This window comes from Oenanthe melanoleuca, chromosome 2, assembly GCF_029582105.1.
Source record: "Oenanthe melanoleuca isolate GR-GAL-2019-014 chromosome 2, OMel1.0, whole genome shotgun sequence".
In the NCBI taxonomy this organism is placed as follows: Eukaryota; Metazoa; Chordata; class Aves; order Passeriformes; family Muscicapidae; genus Oenanthe; species Oenanthe melanoleuca.
In genome coordinates, this window is record NC_079335.1 from 113,796,906 (window position 1) to 113,819,156 (window position 22,251).

The 22,251-nt window shown below is 35.5% G+C and overlaps 1 protein-coding gene across 5 annotated transcripts in view; it reads left to right on the forward strand.

The window, feature by feature from the left end:
• Positions 1 to 22,251, forward strand: part of TBC1D5 (TBC1 domain family member 5) — a 311,013-nt gene that overhangs the window by 164,891 nt on the left and 123,871 nt on the right. For all 5 annotated transcript variants that reach the window (XM_056483375.1, XM_056483373.1, XM_056483377.1 and 2 more), the window contains 8 exons: positions 5,560 to 5,668; positions 7,440 to 7,529; positions 7,629 to 7,700; positions 9,955 to 10,022; positions 14,903 to 15,005; positions 20,105 to 20,193; positions 21,640 to 21,690; positions 21,784 to 21,853. In XM_056483375.1, the coding sequence (XP_056339350.1) occupies positions 5,560 to 5,668; positions 7,440 to 7,529; positions 7,629 to 7,700; positions 9,955 to 10,022; positions 14,903 to 15,005; positions 20,105 to 20,193; positions 21,640 to 21,690; positions 21,784 to 21,853 (652 nt within the window). The remainder of the gene's footprint in view (positions 1 to 5,559; positions 5,669 to 7,439; positions 7,530 to 7,628; positions 7,701 to 9,954; positions 10,023 to 14,902; positions 15,006 to 20,104; positions 20,194 to 21,639; positions 21,691 to 21,783; positions 21,854 to 22,251) is intronic.

Below are 22,251 nucleotides of genomic sequence, written 5' to 3' on the forward strand. Positions count from 1 at the left end.
GTCTAAAAATGTGAAATTGGCTTCTCTGGGAGCACGCATGCCATTGTTTTAAGATGATTTTGCCAATACTAGCAACGCTGCTCAAGAATTTTCTTTGGATCTCTCTCAGGCTGTAGTATTGGTCTAGAGGAATAAGGTTGAGATTTAGATTGAAGTCCTAAATAAGTATGCAAATATTTCAGTAGTACAGTAGTATTATTCCATAGGCTGGGGAATATTCTTTGTTATCTAAATGTTGTTGTAAATACCAAATTGTCTTGTTTCTTCAAGGACTCAATAAAAAGGGATTTCAAAACTTGGCATGAAATATTTCAAAAATGATGCACACTATCTGATGACTCAGTAGATACTGGTTTCTTTGTTAACTGCAGTTTCACCTGGAAGTGAATTATAGACAGTAATATTTACCTGGTAGATCTGAGCCCCTGCAGTCCCAGAGCTGAATCCTCTGCCCTTTTTCAGTGACATAGATTTTAGTTCCATGTGATTCTTCACATTTTTACATTTCTGTGGGATTTAGTGTCTTCCACAGAGTTTTGGTGTTTGAATATGATAGTATGAAACTACTTCTTGTACTAGTTTTAGACTTTGGCAGGATACATTTCCACAGCTTTATCCTCTAAATCAGTAAATGCAGAAGCTAAGTAGCAGTGATTGCTGTCTGTGCTATACCAGTCTCTCTCAATTGTATTTCTTCCTCTTCTGAACAGAGTATGTATTTTGTAAGGAGCCTTAATGGGCTGCCATTGCATTCTTCTGCATATCTGTGTTTGATGTATTGGTTTTACCATTATGGTGCAGATTGAAATTTAGCAGCAGAGCCAGAGGCAGGTGTTCTGCTTCTGCCTATCACTGGGAGAAAGTCTCTGTTACCTCTCCCCACCATGCACCAGCTCAATGTTGCCTCAGTAAAGCTCTTGGAACTATTTGAATTTCAGAGTTATTTCCTGAGCATATATGAAATTAAATTATCATACATTATTGATGTCATGCATTCTGAAAGAGTTTATAGTTGCTTGTTCCTCTATAGCTGAGCAATAGTGGGATTCCAGTGATTTATACTAAGATGTTAGACCTTAGAGATTCACATACCTTTTCAAGAATGCTATTTAAGTGCATGTAGAATTTTATTTAGCCTTTCTGGTGTAAGATCCTGCTTGTTGTGATCTCTACCCACAGTCAACTGAGAGGAACATTTCTGTTCCAGACTTCAGGCTTATCTGTCTGGAAATCTGATGCTTGTAATTGCCTTAACAAGAATCATATCCACAAATCATATCGTGTTTAAAAGAAAGAAAAATAGACTTCTATAAATGGTTTGCTCAGAGGTCAGCCTCATTTCTTATAAGAAAGAAAGTGTGTGTCTTAGAGGAGACCCCAGTATACAATTCTCTGGCAAATAGATTTAAACTCTTGTGGTTATGACATAAGTGTGTTTTTCAAAAGATGAAGAGGAACAGATGAGAACTGTGAACAAATCTTGCAGAATTAATCCCTTCATTGATTTGCCTGCTTTTTCTTTCATACATATTGAACACTTTTCCTGCTTTGAAGTAATGCAACTGTCCCTAACTCATGCCAGTAGATATTTTACATTGGACAGCTACTGCAGAGATAATGCATATTAAATTAAGTTTCTTAAAGAACTATTCCTCCAATAATTTCTTTCTCATTTGGTTTGGTGTTGGTTTGGCATGGCCTGGTTATTGGTAGCAGAGGGGGCACAGAGGTGGCTTCTGTGAAAAGCTGCTGGAAGCTTCCACTATCTCCAGCAGAGCCCATCCCTGATGGCTCTGAAGGTGGACATGCTGCTGACCAAAGCTGGGCCCATTAGAGATGTTGGTGATGCCTCTTTGATAATATATTTAAGAAGGAAATTAAAACAAAGTGGGGCATGCGCAGTTTTTCTTATAGACAGAGAAGAGGAAGAGGAGGAGGTGAGAATGTGTGAGGGAAACAACGTGGAGACAGCAAGGTCCATGCAGGAGGGGCAGGAGCTGCTCCAAGTGGGAATGCAGAGATCCACCCACAGCCCATGGGGATCCATGGGGGATGAGAGATCCACCCACAGCACATGGGGATCCACGGGGATGCAGAGATCCACCCACAGCCCATGGGGATCCATGGGGGATGCAGAGATCCACCCACAGCCCATGGGGACCAATGGGGGATTAGAGATCCACCCACAGCACATAGGGATCCATGGGGAATGCAGAGATCCACCCACAGCCCATGGGGATCCATAGGGATGCAGAGATCCACCCACAGCCCATGGGGACCAATGGGGGATTAGAGATCCACCCACAGCACATAGGGATCCATGGGGAATGCAGAGATCCACCCACAGCCCATGGGGATCCATAGGGATGCAGAGATCCACCCACAGCCCATGGGGATCCAGGGAGGATGCAGAGATCCACCCAAAACCCATGGGGATTCATAGGGATGCAGAGATCCACCCACAGCCCATGGGGATCCATAGGGATGCAGAGATCCACCCACAGCCCATGGGGATCCATGGGGGATGAGAGATCCACCCCCAGTTTTTTGGGTGCCTGGCATTGGGTCAGTGTCAAACCACTACAAGGTCTTGTATTATATGTATTTATTATTATGAAGACTTTATAACATGTGCAGTAGTACATTAGACAGGATACTCAAATAAGAATCTAAAACGAAAAATATTTACAAAATAATCAGAAAATATTTACATTGACATTTGCCTTTAATTGTACAGTCTACAGGTGGTATAACACAGGATCATGCATTTAATTTTCTAGTTTGATTAAAAGTAAATGCATGTGCTTATTCATAGTTTAGGTGGTTCCAATTAGCCCTTAAAGTCCTTCACTTCAGTGAGACAATTGGAATGTGGTAAATTTGAGTTCCAGTTCTCATTGCTGGTCCAGTGGGTTTTCTGCAATCCTGGGTTAACAAGGCTCTTAGATATTGTTTTATATAGTAGAGCTATGTAATTTTAAACATTATCTTTTTAGAATTGATTGCTTGTTCATATTATACAGTATTTCCACTATGAAAAGTCTCTAGAATTGTAAAGCTTAATTTATTAGTCTTCATTCAAAATAGTTGAGAAATGAATTAGTGAATGCTGCTCAGAAAGGTTTTTAAATATCATTCAGCTCTACTAAAACTGAGGCAGATTCCAGCTTCCAAGTAATTTCTTTTTCAGTTGCTTATAACTTTTTTTGTGATCCTAGCAGCCAAGAGGGAATGCAGAGGAGATATGATCTTGCCAAATTTCTTTTGGCGGTTTTAAAAGTAATTTGGTTCAAAACGTGTTTGGAATTGCATTACTTTTTTTTTTTTTAAAGGCATAATATCTGCACTAATACTATTTCAGAAGTGTTGAAATTACTTTCTTACTGTGTAGCAATCACTTCCAGCAGCTGGTGAGAAAAATAACCTGAAGAGTTTCTTTCCTCTCTGTTCTTTCTTTTCACAGTTGCACTGGTTGAAACCTTTTGCTAACTCAGCTGACACACTGGCATTTTCAAAGACATTGTGGGAATGTCATCCATGTGCAGAACAATGTGAATAGCTTCAGAGTCTGACCTGTTGCGTGCACAGGGGAATGTGTCACTCTTGAAACATAGCTACCTTAGGGAGGAGGCTTGGCAGGAGTTATAATGGCCAATGATGCTACAAAATTTACAATGGCAAATGAAGAATATTATACGTGATAGAAACAGGAGGGCTATTTAGATAGACATAATATACTGTAGCTACTGAAGTATAAGTGACTGTGAAAAAAAGACCCAGATTTTTCTCAAGCTGTGTCTGCTATATACCATACGTTGTATTTAAAGGAGACAGAATCATGGTAAACAATTGTAGGCAGCTCCCTGCAGAAGGTGAGGATGTGTGGGAGACAAGGAGACAAAAATGACCAGATAGTCTTTCAGACTTGGAGACTGGGGGATGTGAGGGGGGTGAAGGAAGCTGCTCCACACCATTGGAATGACTTGCTGCTCTTTTGGTCACCTGGGGTACTGGCATTAGGCAGCCCTACAGTCTAACACTGCTGCAGTTGTCTTTGCTCTCATCTGGAATACCTTCGTTTTTCAAAGTAATCAATAATCAAGACCCAGAAGTAAACGCTTTTTTAAAAAAGAATATGGTCCTAGCTGAAAGGTGGTGCATTCACAAACACAGGACTTCTGGTCTCAGCATGAATCATGAGCTCACTCCTATCACAGAGGAAGAGGACCATCGTTTCCTGGCTTGCCAAGTCCCTTCCTCTGCAGTTCTCAGCAACTCTATCTTACAATTCTGTTTTAAACAAACTCACTCTCCCAACTCAGCTTAAAAGACTGAAAACTATCTAACCTCATCTTGCAAATATTTAGGGCAATTTGCAAATCCAGAGTTTGCTGGTATTTAGTATAACCCACTCTGTGACCCTCCTTATCAAAGCAGATGTGGTGAGATCTTAGCCTGGAGTTGTAATAGTCGTTTCCCTCTTCCTGGTTTCATTTGGTCTCCCAGGGAGAAGTAATAGTCTCCCAAGTGACAAGGGAAGGAGGAGATGTTCACCTTAAGGACGTGCATTGAAAATAAATCTGAAACACATTTTCTTGCACATAACCCAGCTCCTTACCTTGAAATTGCCCTGTGTATTTTAGAGTGGCTGCAGAAAGTCTGTGAGCAAGTCTTGGGCTACTAAGGCTATCAGATGGCCTCGACTGTTCTTGAGATTCATTTCAGTAGAAGTTGCAGGAAATACAGGTTTAATTCTTTTATTCAAACTCAGTAGATGGTTTGGGACAATTAATTTCCAATTGTTTCCCAGTAGAGCAGATTTACTTGTATATTAATGAGGCACAGGTGTTAGGCCCCTGGTGCCTGCATGCCTGGGAGGCATATTTAGGTTGTTTATCTAGTCAGCCATAGGTACTGCAAGGTACTCAAGCTTGCCTTTAACAGTTTATACAGTGAGGCTTTTTAATTTTTTGATGTTTTTTTAAATTTCCTAGCACCTGTTAAAATTTTAAAACTGATCATGTAGAAAGAAGTAGGAGTGATTTCAATAGTAAATAGCACTAAATGTTAAAGAAAGTCATCTTCTATGATGCTTAACTGCCCAGCTTGACATTAAGAAGAAAAGAAGGTTCATTTAAGCAAATACGTCATGTGAAGAGCTAATACAGTCAACAGTGCACTTTTCTGTTGCATATTTTTGGAATAGGTACTTCTTTGTCTACAGCTGAAACATGAATGTGCTTATATTAATATTCATTTTTCTTGTTTATTCACTGAACTGCAGTACCAACATTTTAGAGGAAATGGAATAGCCTCCATAGACATTATGAATTTCAGTAGCTGGCATAATTATAGCGATCTACATATTCATTAAATCCAAAGAAGAAATGTGTCCAAAAAAACAGCCATGCGTTTAGAAGTGGTACACAACTAAATATATACATTTTAAAAAGTTGCTTTCCCCTGCTTATCCAAAATTGTGTAGTGTCATATAGTCCTTAAATCAGCTAAGGCTTTTTTTTTTGTGTGTTTAAATGTTCATTCCTTTTGCTTTTGCAGTAAAGAATGGGAAGAACTATTTGTAAACAACAATTACTTGGCAACTATACGGCTGAAGGGGATTAATGGGCAGCTGAGAAGCAGCAGGTTCCGTAGTGTTTGCTGGAAGGTAAGAAGAGAAAATATTTATTTACAGTTTGTGGTTGCAATATATCAACACATTACCTGATGCGCTGGAAGATTATTGATGCAAAGAATCATGAATTTTCCAAGAGACTTCATCCCAGTGTTTTCCTACTCATTTTTATAATTCATTGGACATTTGCTAACCACGTTGAGTTGCTTTAAAGCTGAATTGCAGGTAATAGCAAAAGAATCCTAGGAAAGCATATCTTTGTGCTGGTGATATGTTTAGAATTGAGTGCCACACTCCTTCTCAGTATCTGTGCAGGAAAGTCATGCACTGGAAACAGATAGGAAGTTAGTCTAAAAAATTATGGTTTTGTGGAATTTGGGACTGCTTTAAAATCAGTCAGATGCTTCTGCTAGCTGGTTTTCCCACTAAAAAGAGAAGATTAAGACCAATCCCTTTTGTAACAACAGGATGGAGAGGGGAGCAAGGTCTTCCAAAAGCAAAACAGCTCCTTGGGAATTTTTTTTTGTTTTTTTTTTTTTTTTTTTTTTTTTTAAGTAGTAGGGGAACGAAGAGAAAGAAAGCAAGGTAATACGGGGTTGCTCTATAAAGTCCCAACAAATTTTGTTGCAATGACATCAATTCTTCTGTTGTGCAATAACTCTGATAGTAGAGAAATTTTTTTCTAGTGGAGTTACTGTGTGTTAATGCTGATAATTTAAATTCACTTGGAATATCTCAACCATCATTTTGGCACAGAGATCTATAAAAAGAAATTTAAAATATTCTTTATATATGAATGAAAGAAAGAAAAAGTTTGAAATTTAAAATGTATGTAGCAATGAACTAGTTTAAAATTAATGAAAATATTTTATTCAGCAAGCCAGACGAATATATACCACCTGCATTGTTTCTTTTTAAGTCTCTAAATTAGGAGGCCATAACTCAAAGCCCTGAACTAGCACCAATATCAAGTCCTTCCTTGTCTACTAATTAAATAAAGGAGTCATTTTATTTTAGAAATAAGGCAGGGTTTATTTGCTTGTCCTAATATGCATTAGGGCTCTGTTGTTAAGTTCTGAAATTTTAAATGGTTTTTTAGTAATTTGGGAATGGTTTTTGTTTGTCAGTACTTCTGTTTGTCAGTATTACTGTTTCTTAACACTTTACAATGTGCAAATAAAAACATTGAAAAAGCAAGAAAATACCAGGGTTTTTCCTTGCTTCAAATGCAGTAGTATTTTGCACTGCATGTTTCTTTCTAACGCTTTTTAAAGAGACATTTTAAAGAGTTTTTTAAAGAAAAAACTGAGATGTAGGCATTCTCCAGAACTTTCTGCAAAACTGACTCTCTCAGCTGTCTTGCAGAATTCTAGAGCATGTTTCATTTCTTACATTGGGTATATCCCTCAGTGCTTAGTTCCTGCTCTGCATTTGTGGTTTGTTTTAAGTACGTTGCATCAGGTCATCAGTATTACATAAACAGCTTCTAGTTTTGTATATTTATTTTCACATCTTTCCATTTTGTTTCTGCTGTGGAAGTCTCCATCAACTTTACTGAAGCTGTAACAGTTTGCAAAGCTTGAGTTCATGGCTTCAGTTTACTTTAATGCTTAATTTTGCACTGTAGAACTGCTGTTGTTTCTAGCTACTTATTTATGGACTAGAAAGCACTAAAACCAGAAATGTTTTATAGCTCTTTGCTTTCTCTTTCTTTCTGAGCTAGTTTATGCTGTCTGGCAGGATTTATATAAAAAACTATGTAAAACTGATGAAACTTAATGAATTTACTTTGTTTTGCCAATAGTTATTTCTGGATGTTCTCCCACAAGATAGAAGTCAATGGATTAAAACCACTTCAGACTTAAGAACTTCTTACAATAAGATCAAAGAAATTGTAAGTTGGTAAAAAATAGATTATCATACTTTGGCATAGATACTAATATTTATAGCATAACAGGAGAGGATTTGATGGTTTTTTTCTGTTTTTACCTAGCACATTACAAACCCTCGGAAAGCAGGACAGCAAGATCTGATAATCAACAACCCACTCTCTCAGGATGAGGGGGTAAGTTAACCCAGCATATGCCACTAAAATTCTCATCTTCCTCATACTGACACAAATGAGTTCTTGCTGAAGTAGGCAAAATGGCAGGTGCTAAAATCTCCCTCCTAAATGTCCAGACAGATTTGTGTTAACTATTGTTCTGGAGGTTCTGCTGAATAACCAGGTTGATATTCTGATTTTTAGAGCTTAACTCAGTGGAGGCTGTGCTAAACAAAAAATCAGGGCTGGACTATAATTAACTGATACACTTTTTTATCACTGAATTTTTTCATTTCCTATATCAAATGGCTCTGGTTTAAGGAGTGTTCAAACAGTCAATATGAAGTGAATACTGTTAACAGAACCCTGTCTGGAAGATTGTTCAGCCTTGAATGTGTTTTTTACTGCATTTAGGTATACCTGAAAAGCTTTTAAGTATTTTATAGCACACCTCTTTAAGATTTTCTATTAATTGTGTTACCCTTGTTCTATCAAAATTCCTTTTTATCAATATTCTAAAATAATTGATGCCATGAAAATAATTTGTTTGGCTGCATTTAAAAGATCTACACCTGAAAAGACTGTCTCAGATATCTCTGGTGATATGACTCCTGTTTTGTTCACAAACAGAAGCCCATACTTCATCTGTAGAGTGATGCTGTGCTCCTTATTTAATTTAGAAGGAGAGAGCTCTGCAGCTGTTATGACTATGCACATCATCAAACTGTTCTTGCATCCAGCTGGACAGAAAGTTGTGTCAAATGTAAAAGATTTAAAGCATTTCTGCTGTAGTTTGTGATTATACACAGTGGCTCAACCTTACTCTCTGCCTGTGGTATCTTTTGGATATAGAAAACAAAGGTTAACATGTCAGAATATGTGGCAGGGGATTAATCTATGAAACAAAGCCACTGACAAAATCAGGCATAGGAATGAAGAAAAATGCCTCTAGTGTGACTTAATGTTATACCCATTTAATGCCCTGATTTTTCCTTGCTTTTTGTAATGTGGCTTCTATTTGCTTCCTCTCTTCTGGTGGGCCAGGGTGGGAGCAGAGAAGTTCCAAAATATGGTCTAGCTGCATGAAAAGAGTTATGAGTTAAAAAGGTACTCATTGTATGTAAGACATTATCAAGGATATAAATATTATTTGAAGTTTAGAGTTTTTTCCTGCGTTGTGACACTAATATACCAACTAATTAACATGGAGTTTTGTTATTTTACTTCTCTTCCCATAGACAGCATTAATTTACTTTCTCTTTTCTGTCTGTGGAGCATAAGCCACCATGGCAGAGAATTATTTACAGGGAGGCAAGAAGTTGTGGAAGTATTGTACAGACTCTGTACTGTATTTAATTTACTGGTGCTTCTGCTATCTGAAAACTTACCTAACCTGCATGAAAGTTGCCATAAATTTTGCTCCATCTGGATTTTGATGCAACTGCCATCCTCTGCAATAAAGACTACAGTTTCCAATGCTTTTTCTGGAGCATACAATTAACAGCACTTTCTGACCTCTTTCTGGTCAGCTTTTACAACATATTGGTAAGGAAGGCATTGAAACAAAAGAGAGAGGATGAAAATGGTCATAAGCATAGCTACAGAAGAAGCTAAACCTACTTCAGATTCTTTTATTTAATATTTTTTATTTTGACTGACTTTTCCTATCATAATTTTTTTTAGACTGGCCAGTCTTGGTCTTAGAGTGGATTAGAATGATGTCATTTTCGTAATAGTTATTCAATTATCATGCACTCTTTATATGATTTTGTCTCCACTAAAACAAACTAATTACTCCCAAACAATTTCTTATTTTGGATATTGCAGCAGCTTGCAGTTAAAGTCCATATATTCTTAAAAGAAGTATGGTACAGTTCATATTCCAGACCTTATTCCTTGTGTGAACAGCTGAATTTTTTTCAGTTGAGTTGTTAGTTCAGATAAGTTTGACTTTACTCTGCCATTCTACATATTCTTCCTGGAACCCAAACAAGTAACTCACAAACCTGCAGCCATCCAGTGAGCAAATGCTATGAGCCTAGAACAAGGAACCAGGAATTTGAATGTTTTTATTTCTGATCCAAACTGACTTTCTCAGATATGTTGTGCTGATCACCAACATTCTTTATCTCCCATAAAATGTTGATGTCCCTGTCTACCAGGAATGTTGAGGATTAATTAGTTAATATTTGTACAGTACTTTGCTGATGTAGTTTATAAGCCTTAAGTATTAGTAGAAGTCTTGGTTTCATACAATAATTTTTCCTTATTTCAGAGTCTTTGGAATAAATTTTTCCAGGATAAAGAGCTTCGAGCAATGATTGAACAAGATGTGACAAGAACGTATGTAGATCTTCAAGAGAAATTTCTATATATAAATTTATATTCTGCATTTTTATGTGGTATATAATATATTGTGTTTTCTTGACTTTGGTTACTGTAAATGTCAGGTTTGTTGAACATGAATGTGTGGAAACATACATTAAATGTATAAAAATACAACTTATATGGAGTAAAAGATGAGACAATCTAGCTGAACATTAAATCCTGGAGATTTATTGGTATCATTGAAGAAAAGCTCTTCTAAATTAAGATATTAGGAGATGTACTACTTGTGAAATTTAAAGTAGTTTTCTGTATGAAGCAAAGAGAACATAAGAGAAATTGAAAGGCCTTTCAGCTCAATTATGATCATAATGAAAGACCAAACAGATTACTTTCCTAATTCTCAATACTTAATACAATCAATAATAAAAAAGCAGTTTATAATTAGTAAGAGAAATGTCACTCAAGTAGAGAAGTTGAGAGCTTCTATTTTTATTTATCACTATTCTAGTTTTATTTGTCATATATGCCTTTTAAAATTTGTCCTGATATTACTGTGATTATGTGTTCATCTTCTTGGCCCTTAGGTCATTCCTGTTTAGAAACTTGTTTGAGTTAGAACACTCAGTTCCTGAAAATATTTCTTTTCAGAGTGCAAGCATTGAGTAATGTGTAAATGTAATTAAATTCAATTACTGGTTTGCGACCATGTGAAATTTTACTGTATTGCAAATATTTTTCCTTATAACTTGAAAAAAGTGATGATAGTCGTAGATTCTACAAATCCCAGGCTTACACATTTTCATTTACAGGAACCAAGTCAGGCAAAAGAAATCATTGCAGTCTGGTTTTCGAATATTTTACGTGTCCGTCCCTAGACCCATTCTTGAATGTATTTTGCCATGAGATGTATAATTAAAATCTGAGTATACTTTCATGTGCATTCTCACAACAGATGGCATTTTTTGTTTGTTAAAGGAAACAGTTCAGGATGTTCTAAGATTAAAATATGTATGTATCTAAACTATAATTGGAGAATGAAAAGTTGTATGGAGGTTATGGTGGATGTAAGGCTATTATTTAAATATATATGTATACACACACAAATTGCAGGTTGCACTGTGGCAAATGGCAGAGTAGTATTCACTAATATCAGTAATAGTAACAAAGAAAATTTTCATCTATGCATTTATACAAAATAATATCTGCTTGAAACTAGTAGTATAGATTGTGTCATCAAAAGCAAAATAAGTCAAGCAATGAAGAAGCAAAATGTGTCAGTGACATGAATGTATGTAATGAGCTACATGCAATTTATATGTTTACTTGTTGTTTGTCTAATCATAAAACATAGTATGCATTTTTACATATACTTATGTATCTATTTGCAAATTATAATTATTTTAAGAAGCAGTAAGTTCTTCATTCTGTGGCTTTAGAATGTAAAAACTCACTATTTTCATTTACATTCTTTAAATAAATCCCTGGAGTTAGAATTTTAAAAGTTTAAAATTCATCATTAATTTAAAATGCTTTTTATTAAAGGTTAAAATAATTATTTTATTCAATTTCCATAATCACTACTTTCTAGCTGCTGTTTTTTATTTAATGAATGTTTTTATATTCTTTGTCATCTGGTTTAGTCCTCCATCATCCCACAGCATCAAGTATATAATCCTGTAGAGAGTGAAGCTAACTGCACACAGAGTAGCAAACCAGAGTTCCAGCTATCAAAGCAGTAAAAAAATTACTCTGTAATGCTTTTGTTAGAATTCCCTGAAGTATAATAACAATAAAAAGGAAAAGTGGCTAGAGTTAAGTTCCTAAATTGATACTGGTTTAAATTGGTTTAAACTTAAGGATTTTGCTATCTAAAGGCAATTGGAATAAAGTTTGTTCACATGTGAGTGTTTGTTCCTGTGCATTTTGAGAATCCTTATCTCACCTAATTATTGGGTCTGTGAAGCCAGATACTCACAGGTGGGTTAATCATGCTTTAGAGTCTGTGTACCTGTAGAAGTCTAGGACACAAATCATCTCTTCCTCAAGTATAAATATAGTTTTTGTCTGATGAATCACACTGTGGAGAGGTACAGTTTTCTTCAGTAATTATAAAAGACTTCTAGCTCACTAGTACCTAGCAAAACTTTAGTTTCCTAAAGTCAGGTGATAGAAACCCAAACCATAACGTCTACATACAATTTTCAGCCTGTTGCATAAAAATAACAGCTTCCAGTATTTACAAGTAGGAAAGAATATTGTTAAGTTAGTCCCAACTCATTAGTGTTCAATGTTTTTAAATTTTTTAAAAAATATTCTGCAGCAATATAAATCAGCATATTGGCAGGTTACTTGTTGGCATTGCAGTGTACATCTAGGGCTGCAAATGGCTGAGATTTCATTACCCTCTTTCTCTCTCCAGTATTTTAAGAAACAGACATGCCTAGGGGGCATTCCCCATAGACAGATCAAGTTGATTTCTTCTCTTTTGTGGTAGTATTTTTTATATATTGGTCTACTTAGTTTCTGCTTCAGGAGTAACAATCACAGTTTAGGATCATGGAAAGTGTGTGAAGATAAGTAGTGGTGGGTGCTGGGGTCCCAAACTCTCCTTCCCCCAAATAAGAAAAAAATAATTATAAAAACTGCCAACACAAAAACAGCAATGGAAAGCCATTGGACAGCTACATCCTTCCTAAGTATGTGGAAGAGATGGTAAGAAACAGCAATCCATTGATTATGATCCCCATTTCTATCTGCCACCAAATTTGTTTTGTACATTCATTTATTCATTTGCCAGTCTGTTTCTTCAAATTTCTGTGTCAAATTCTGACTGCCTCTGGTGCAGGGGCCCCTAAATCAGCTAAAGGAGTATTTTAAAAAGCTGTATGTGACTCATGCTGATCTTCACTTTTAGAAAGTAGGGACCTGAATGCACCATTGATTAATTGTAGAGTTGTGGTAAAACAGTCCAGGAAAATTCCCATGTACTTATGCAGGTTTTCTCAGAGATGTAATTAAATGTAATATTCTGATGCTCATGAAAGGCATTCTTACCTTGCTGATTTGAGGATACTATATTTCTTAAAACAGAGCTTTAATCATAAAATGACATTTTCCATAAAAATCCATCCTGAACTGATAGTTCCCTCATGATCTCTTCTATTTACATTTACTATAATTAATACTTCAGCCAGCTTATTCCTGAGTTCATTATTATCCTTTCTGTCACAATCTCTGGTATTACTAGATCCTCACAGATATCTCTGTGTATTTTTTGAGTTTTCTTTGTTAGTCTTCTCTTCCTAAACTTGATAGGGCAGGCTTGAATAACAGTCCTTCAGAAATAATCTCTTCAAACCCCTAAATTATGTCGATTGCCATCTGCTGTAATGCACTTTTGGTCTCAGCTGTGTCCTTCCTTTACAGTAATGTGATTAGTACAAGTGCATACAAGTTCCCAAATGTTGGTCTACCATTACCTCCACCAGGTGCCAGGAAAACTTACACCTCTCATCCCAGTGCCTCTCTCAGGTCTTCAGCATCACTGTGTTTAAGCCACAGTGTCTCCTCTGCCTTGGCTCTTGATTCAGCTCATTCATCCAAGGATTTCAAAGCACTTTTCCAGCCTTAATTAGTTCTGTTTCTGTGCTTGCCTGTCATCACCTCTGTGAGATGACCACAGTGATTAGCAACATTAATAGTCTTATCTGAAGTAATTTATTCTAATTTCCTATATTGTTTCTCTGTGACAGGCTTTACAATAGCCTTAAATTCATATAGTCTGAAGTACAGCATCATAGCTCAGACCTGGGAAATCTATTTGAAGAAATCATACTTCAAACCTTAATTCTAATTTAGTGATTTAATTCTAAAACTGACTATACTACAACCTTTATTTCAGCACTCTAGGCTGAGACATACCTTTGTTACCTTTTTTAAGTATTCTTCTGCTTTTCTTTGTCCAATTTTACCATTTCCTTTCTTTTTAGTATTGTACCCTTTCAGATTTTATTTGTTATTGCTCTGTATAGCTGTGGAGCAATGTGGTTTGGGGTGTTTGCTTTATGGAGCATTTTTTGCCATCTAGTTACTTCTTCAGTAGCAATGAAAACACCTTTGTTTGTACACTTATTCTTATTTTAAGTACGTCCTGCATAACTATTCTATTTCCTACCTCCAACAGTCAAGGAGCAGGATACACAGGTGAGAGTTGTTTCATAGTAGTTACAGATTGGAAATATTTACATTTTCCAGTATGCACGTAACAGGATTTTCCCAGAAGCTTATTTCCTTATTCTCACACAACGTCCACTTCATTCTGGTTCACTCAGGATATTTGCCCAGACAGATTGTTTTATATCTGTACAGTTTATTTGCAATAGCTGTTAAAGTCAGTGAAATGTCTAATTTCATTGTATTGCAACAGATACCAGAAATAGATACTAGATTTTAGGGTACTGGTTCTTATGTCAATTATGAGATATTTAAATAATCTTGTCATTAAATTATAATATTTTTTCAAATATTAAATATTGAACCCTTGTGTATGTGCATCTTCTGACATACTCTCATCCATTCTTCCATTTCTTCCATTGTATTTCATTCTTGCAGATGTCTAGCTTTAATGAGATTAAAAGGGATTAGTTACTTAAATATAACTGTGATATCATCATACCTGTGCAGCAGACTGATGTATATTAAAGAACATGGTTCATAGTTTTGGTTGCAAAACAAATATAATAAGTCATTAGAATTATTTTGCTTTAGCAACACAGAGCAGTGGGAAAGCAGACTTTCTGACTAAGGGGGATGCTCTTACCTAAAACCTCTTCAGAAGACCAGCAACTGGCATTCTGTGCACTCTATTTACTTTTGCTGTATTGCTTCATTTTCAGCTTTCCTGAAATGCAGTATTTCCAGCAAGAGAATGTAAGGAAAATTCTTACAGATGTTCTGTTCTGCTACGCCAGAGAAAATGAGCAGTTGCTTTATAAACAGGTAATGAAAGTACTGTACAGGTGGCATTCATTGACTCAACATTTTCTATATGGTTTGACAATAATGTAGCTCTGTTGTATCTGAAGTTGTATCATAATGCTAAAGTAATCAAAGAGCTGCTTGTCAGCTGGTTGGTAAGTAAGCTCATTGAATAACATATGCTTTTTCCTCATAACACAGTACCCTAAGTTGTTTTCTTTAAGGTTGCAAAGTTTTGTAACTTCAGATTTCTTTATAAACATCTTTGTCATTGGTTAAGAAAGGAAAAAAACAAAGAAAGGCTTTCTCTGCTTACATAAAGCACACAGCAGGATTTAAAATGGTACTGAATAAAAAGCATAGTGACTTCTGAAATTTAGACAAAGTTTACTATTTTAAGTTTTTATATAATATTTTAACATCTTCCCCAAAGTGCTAAAGCCATGTAGTATGCTAGCAAAAAGATCTTTATCTAACCTTGTAGCATCCAAGTACAATGCAGCTGACAAAATCCTCTTGAGTGAAGCATAAGGGTGCTACAAAATACCACTTACAACAGAGTTACTTGGACAGTCTGCTCAAACCATTTTTGATAAAATGGTAAAGAAAGCCTGAGTTGCACTAAGTCTGCATCCACAGTTAGTAAGTCAATTAATTCAACATTTGTTCTGAAGGTTTTGAAGTAAACGTGATGCTGTATTCATACAGCAAGACCAATATGCAGAGTATCAACTGAAGATATTTGTATTTGTTTCTTCTCACAATTATCTGTAGGCTGAGTAGAACTCTGTGTCCATCAACAAAGGGTAAACTGTAGAGGAGCCAACTTCAGGTAGATACAAAATTTGTCATGGCAAAAATGCATAGATTCAGTAAATGTGAAGATTTTTATAAAAAAATCTACGCTTTCAGGCATGGTATGTGACCACCCTGTCCTCAAACCAGGAAATAGGGTTGTTTCATGGAAACAAAGGGCTCATGAGTTGAAGGAGCACTTACTTCTGAAGAATTTCTTGCTGATTATATAAAAAATGGACTATATAGTTATCAAACATATGAAGCATCTATCAACTGGTTATTTCTCATGTTTGACAGACAGTGAGCAAGGAATAGTCTTGCATAAGAACAATAAAAATGAGATCTAGGAGCTGCATTTTGAAGGGCACTGCTAAAAAAATACTTAGCAGTATTCATCCTCCCCTTTCTAGTGAATAAAGGCCAGAGTACTGATGATGGGAAAATGGAAGAACACATTCCAGCTAATTTAGTCTATCATTTATTGTACAAGAAGAATTATTTTACTCTTTGATATGACTTAAAAGGACTTAATTACCCTCTGCTCATATTTAAAATCCTCTTGATTCCTTACCAAGAAATAATACCTTTCTATATAGGGATAGAATATTTAGCCAGATCAATTTTTTTTAAAAAAGCATTGCGTTTCATCACAAGCTGTTAAAGCTATTATTTTCTACTAGGTGACACCCCGTTTAACATAGACCATATTGTCAATAGTTATGGGATTTTATTGAATTAATGAGACTGTTATCATGTAGTAGAATGTCTTGCTGAGTTAATTGAAACTGCAGAGATTATATAAATGGTATTAATGAACTTTGACTGCCTGATGCCTCAGCTTTAATAAAGACTGCTTGGTGGGCTAAATGAACATAGGCAGATAAAAGAACAGGTTCAATTTTGTGAGCCTACAGGCTGTTGACAAAGAAAACTTCTTCACCTCTGTTTTCAACTAGTGTGCATCAGTAGTGTGGTAGTTCCAGAAAGAGGTTGCTACAGGATGAAGAGGAAAGGAAGTGCAGAAAATAAAATTAATTTGGATCGCGAAAAACTGTGTATTTAACCTCACAAAGCAAGTTCAATATATCAGCCTGGTCTTGTGGTGCTATGCCAAATCCACAAAATAGTAAATTATTGTGGTTTTTCTCTCTTGCTGTGGACATGTATTGCTTTTATTAGAAGCCTTGCTTTTTTCTTCCCTAATTTCAAAAGAATGGGTTTGTTTGATAGGATTTCTTAAAAGACAGTGCTCCTTTTAGCTTATTAGTAAGATTGTCCTTTTTTGTCCCCATGCTCCTCTCTTGCTAGATAACGTTTTTTTATCCATTCTTACCCTTTTCTGAATTAGCTGAAAAGAAATAGTCTGTAGACAACATTTATCACATACCTAGCTAGTAGTCAGTCTCCCTGATGTAGTGTTTTTACCAGACTCATGCCTCACTTCCCATAATAATAATTTTCACTACAGCAAAGCCTGGCATATTTTTGAGAAAATAATGAGGATTACCATTAATTCATCAGTAGCAGATCATCTCCAAGTTCCTGTCTCCACACTGACCTGAATACAAAGTCCAGATTAAGGAGCTTGTCTTCATAGGCAGTTTCCACCCTTGGGACTGGTCCTGTTGGCATCCATGAGAATTCCTGTTTTATTTTTATGACCACATACAAAAGATACATTTGCCATTAGAATAATAAAACTTGGCCAGTGAATGAAGACTGATACTTCTGTCTGTCAGCATCTGTCCCTATCTAACGTTATCTTCCAAAATATTTGGAAAAGTTACAATTCCTTGACAATTTGCATACTTACAACGTTCTATTGAAAATATAACATAGCATCAGCATATAGTATTACAAGAAGCAATCAATAATGTTTGTTTAATATGCATAAATGCATGCAAGTTGTCTTTGTTGTAGGGTTTCTGGGTTTTTTGGCCAACATTTTATTTGAAGAGGAAAAATATATTTGTATCCCCAGTCTAGTGGAGTAGAATGTTGTGGAGCTGTATTACTGCTTTTAAAGGCAGAATCTTCCCTGGGATCACTGAATTTTTAAATAGCAGCTGTAAATATAAAATCTAAAGAGAATAGTGTATTGTACTTAAGAATATGTAAAAGCTACTCTAAGAGTTCTGTGAGACTGGTGGCGAAATTCTGGTCCTAGTTACAATGAAAGGAAATAGTGAAAATTATGCTGAATCACTAGGCTAACTATTGTTTGTTCATGATTTGATTGCCCTTAGAGAAGTCAATATAATTTTGAAATGCATTGATTCACTTGTCATTGTAAAAATGCTATCATTCTGGTTTTCTTTCTAAACCATAGACTGTATTATGAAATCAATATTTCGTTGTAGCTGGGAAGTGTCATAAAATTATCTGAGCTCTGTCAACTTATTTATTAACACTAAAGAGTTTTAGTAAACTGTAGCATTGAAAAAATATGTGTATGCATATTACACTGGTAGCTTTTCTTGCCAAGCTAAAAATCTCTAAACATTTGAAGTACTCTTCTAACTGAAAGATCAGAGGTATCTTTTTGAAATCCTGATATTTCATCATCTGTTTGTTTTGGTTTTGTTATATGTGGGCAGCCACATTATGATTCTATTTTATTATAGAGTTGTTATATTACTATGTTGGAAGAATGTGTGATGTGCTTTTATCTTTTATAACTAATTCTTATTTTATGTCCTCTTTCTTTTTCTTCTTCTTATATGTTTACAGCTTAGGTGGTAGTTTTTTTTAGATAGTCAAGTTTTTTGGCATTTCCATTTCTCCTATTTCATGTTTAGTATATCAGGGCGAATAAAATATTAGATGTGAAGCTGTTAATTAAGCGAGGGCTGTATGTGTGAAAGTACAATCCTGGTTATTTAAATCATTTTGCCACTTATATATTGTCTAATCCTGGACCTTTCTCCTTTGATATGACCATAATATTTTCAGAAATCTAAACTTGACAACTTGTAATCTAACCCATTTGTTGTGTTTTACATCATCTTCTGAAATCAAAAGGCTGTATTTGGTTTATTTTGTTTTTCCTAACTTACTTCTCTTTAGGCTTCATCTTTTAAAGTAGTTGCTAAAGATTCAGAAATAGGAAGGGAAAGCTAACATTCTAAACTTCAGCCCTGCCATGGAGGCCCTGACAGTCATCTCAGTCCTGAAGAAATTCAAACTAAATTTCCTAGGATTTCAGTTGATGGCATACAGAGAGATCACCAAAGCTATTGTCAACATTGTCAAAAACTATGCGTCCAAATGTTCTCAGAATAGTAAATGGCATAGAGAGGGCTTCCTCTCAGGTCAGTTCAGGCCACTCAAGGAAAACCCCCATTACTTCCTATAAAAGTTCAAGGGTTTTGGTAGTTAATGGATCTGTTCACTGCATATAAAGCTGATAAGATAACTTACAGGTGTTGAACACTCCTCAGATGCTGTATGGAATATCAGTTGATGTACCAGCAAAGCAGCAGGGTAGCTCACAAGCGTGTAACACTTGCAGTGTTCATGTCTCTCCATCCCTACGGGGGCTGCAAAAGCAAGGGCAGAGGCTTCCTGGCTTGGAGCTGCAACCCAGCCATTTACAGAAGAGCAGCTCAGGGGACCACCCATTTTTTGTTCTGATTCCTGCCTATTTCTATGCCTATTTCTATGTTTTTTCTGTATCTTAATATACATTACATATATAAGTAGTACTCTGGAGTGGAACAGTACCAGGTCTTCTATGCATTGTGTTTAATGAGTTTATTTTGAATATTGACATAACAACTTAAAGAAAGAGAACCAAAAAAACCCAAAACATCATTTTAATTCTCATGTCTTTTGAAATGAAAGCTTCATTTTCGTTCCCAAATAGCTACCCTTGTCTTCTTTGGAGCCTACTGTTATCTATGGTTTTGGAACATTATAAAATATCAAATAATTTTAAATTTTGTAATTTTTCCCTATTGCAGATCTCTGTACTGTAGATCATTATTATAATTATCATAAATAAAATTCATATTTATGAACACAGATCTTGAAGTAAACTGCCAGGTGCAGGGTTGCCTACCATTGCCAATTTGTTGTGTGTTGTGTTAGAAAAAGGGAGACTAACTTGTTTCCATATATTATAGAAGAATAAACACTTGGATTTAATCAGAATTTAAAATAAAAGCCATTGATTATGAAACCATTCTGTTAACAGTGTGAATGAATGTTCATGCTTTTAGTTAGTCTGTACCTAATATTGCTGTCTGCCTTATGCTGTGCATTAGGAGCTATTATATGACTGGAAAATCTAAATCTACTTTTGCTTTTCCTTTTATGTTTAGGGCATGCATGAACTTCTAGCTCCCATTGTCTTTATCCTACATTGTGACCACCAGGCTTTTTCACATGCCAGTGAAGCAGCACAACCCAGGCAAGCATTGCATTTTATTTTTATAAGAATCTGCTTTCTTTAAAAAATAAGTTGGCTGAACTATAGCTTATAAATATGTGCTCCATAATTCTTTATATGTCATTCATAAATTAGTATCAGAAATCACTGCATCCTTTGTGCTTTGATGGGAATGTCCTTATTTTGTCTTTCCTACTAGAGCTTCTGAGATTTAGACATTGGCCCCTTCACAGACATTGGCTGGTGAAAAAAGCGGAGACAAGAAATCTAAGCAAGACCTTAATCTCAAAGCTTGCATAACTACCTGCAGTTTCACCTCATCCTTATTGCCAGAAGTGGTTTTGGTGTTGTCACTGCAGAGAGTTGACAGATTAGTGAGCTCCACTCATAGAGTGGACATCTTACCACTGGCTCTCTTTCCTCATATCTTAAAAGAGGAAACAATCATTGAAGACAAATTGTTTGGATTGATATTTCTTTCATCACCTGCAGTGTTGTAGCTGTGATATCCAACTATTCTTTAACTTGGTAGTAACATTACATTTAGCTATTGATCCTCCATTTCACTCAGAAGTGTGTATGTGTGTATGCATGGAGTCATACATATAAAATATTGTATCCTATGCTTGTCTGCTTTTATTCTTGCCCCATATGTAAGGCTTTCGTTTTTACTAAAAAAATTAAAAAATAAACTAGTTTTGTTCTTGTGATACTTAGGACATTTCATTTGGTTTTTTGCACAATGGAGCCCAGCAGTGAATAAAAATGAATTTAATTATGTGTGCAATATAATATAATCTCTGTAGGCACTCCTCAACGTGACTGCCCAAAGGCAGTTAAGCATTAAGATGATTATTTACAAGTGTGTGTTTTTATTCAATGTCTGTCCTTAGATATCCTAAAATTACCTAGAAGATGTTCTTCAGCACTAAGCAACTTAAAATAAACATGTGTTATGTACAGCATTCTGTTCCATGCCTACTGAAAAAGTAGAGCTAAGCAGCAAAGTAGATGGAAAAGAGGTGCTGTCACTGATTAATTGCTGTTAAAGTACAATAAAAATACAGGCTATTAAAACAAAATAAATTAATGTTTTGATACTGCATATTTGACCAGTAACCATATTTTTTTTGTTTGTTTGGGATAAACAGTGATAGATTGTGCAGCAATCAATTATTCTAGATCAAGCATATTCAAATAATACATTGTGACATTCAGTAATTTGTTATTTGGAATAATTAGATGGTTACTTCATTGTAGTGCAGACAAGGCAGCTAATTTGTTTTTGATCTTTATAAAAAGGAAAGACTTCATTTGTTCAATGGAGTTGCTCTTTTTAATTAAAAAGGCTAGTTTTCTCATTTGCACTTTATATGAAAGTTGGCTTATAAATACATAATAGTACATGCAGAACGCTGACCAAAAATAAACATTCACATTTGGATTGTTCACTGTTGCCTTTTTCAGTGAGGAAATGAAAGTTCTTTTGAATCCTGAATATCTGGAACATGATGCCTAGTAAGTTTTAACAAGTTTCTTTACATTCAATTTGCTCTTATTTGTAATTGACACTGTTATTTAACACCAAGTCTCCGGGTTGTTCCCTTTCAGTGCAATGTTCACACGTCTTATGAAAACAGCAGAACATTGGTTTTCAACTTTTGAACATGACAGTCAAAAGGTAAATAGTGCTTTAAAATGTACTTACTGTGTTTTTAAGCAAATGTGATTTTAATATAATTGATGTTATTTAAAGCTAACTAGACATCTCTTAACTTGGTTAAAGCAGTCTAAAACAAGTTTACAATCTTTAGAGTTTCTTCAGAATTTGGTCAAAAGCACTTGTGGAATGTCTTCAGGTGAGAGTTCCTATCTGTTGAATGATCACTTGGTAATCAAAAGCCAAGTGTACAAAAACAGATATTTCTGTACATAAGTGATGCCCTTGCATAGCATTTGAAAGAGTGCCTGTCATAGGCACATCTGTGTTCCCAAACCTGTGAAATATCATGTTAAATAAATGCTCATAGGTAAAGTATTAAGGCGTGAATTTTACATACAATTTGCTGTGAAACCAAG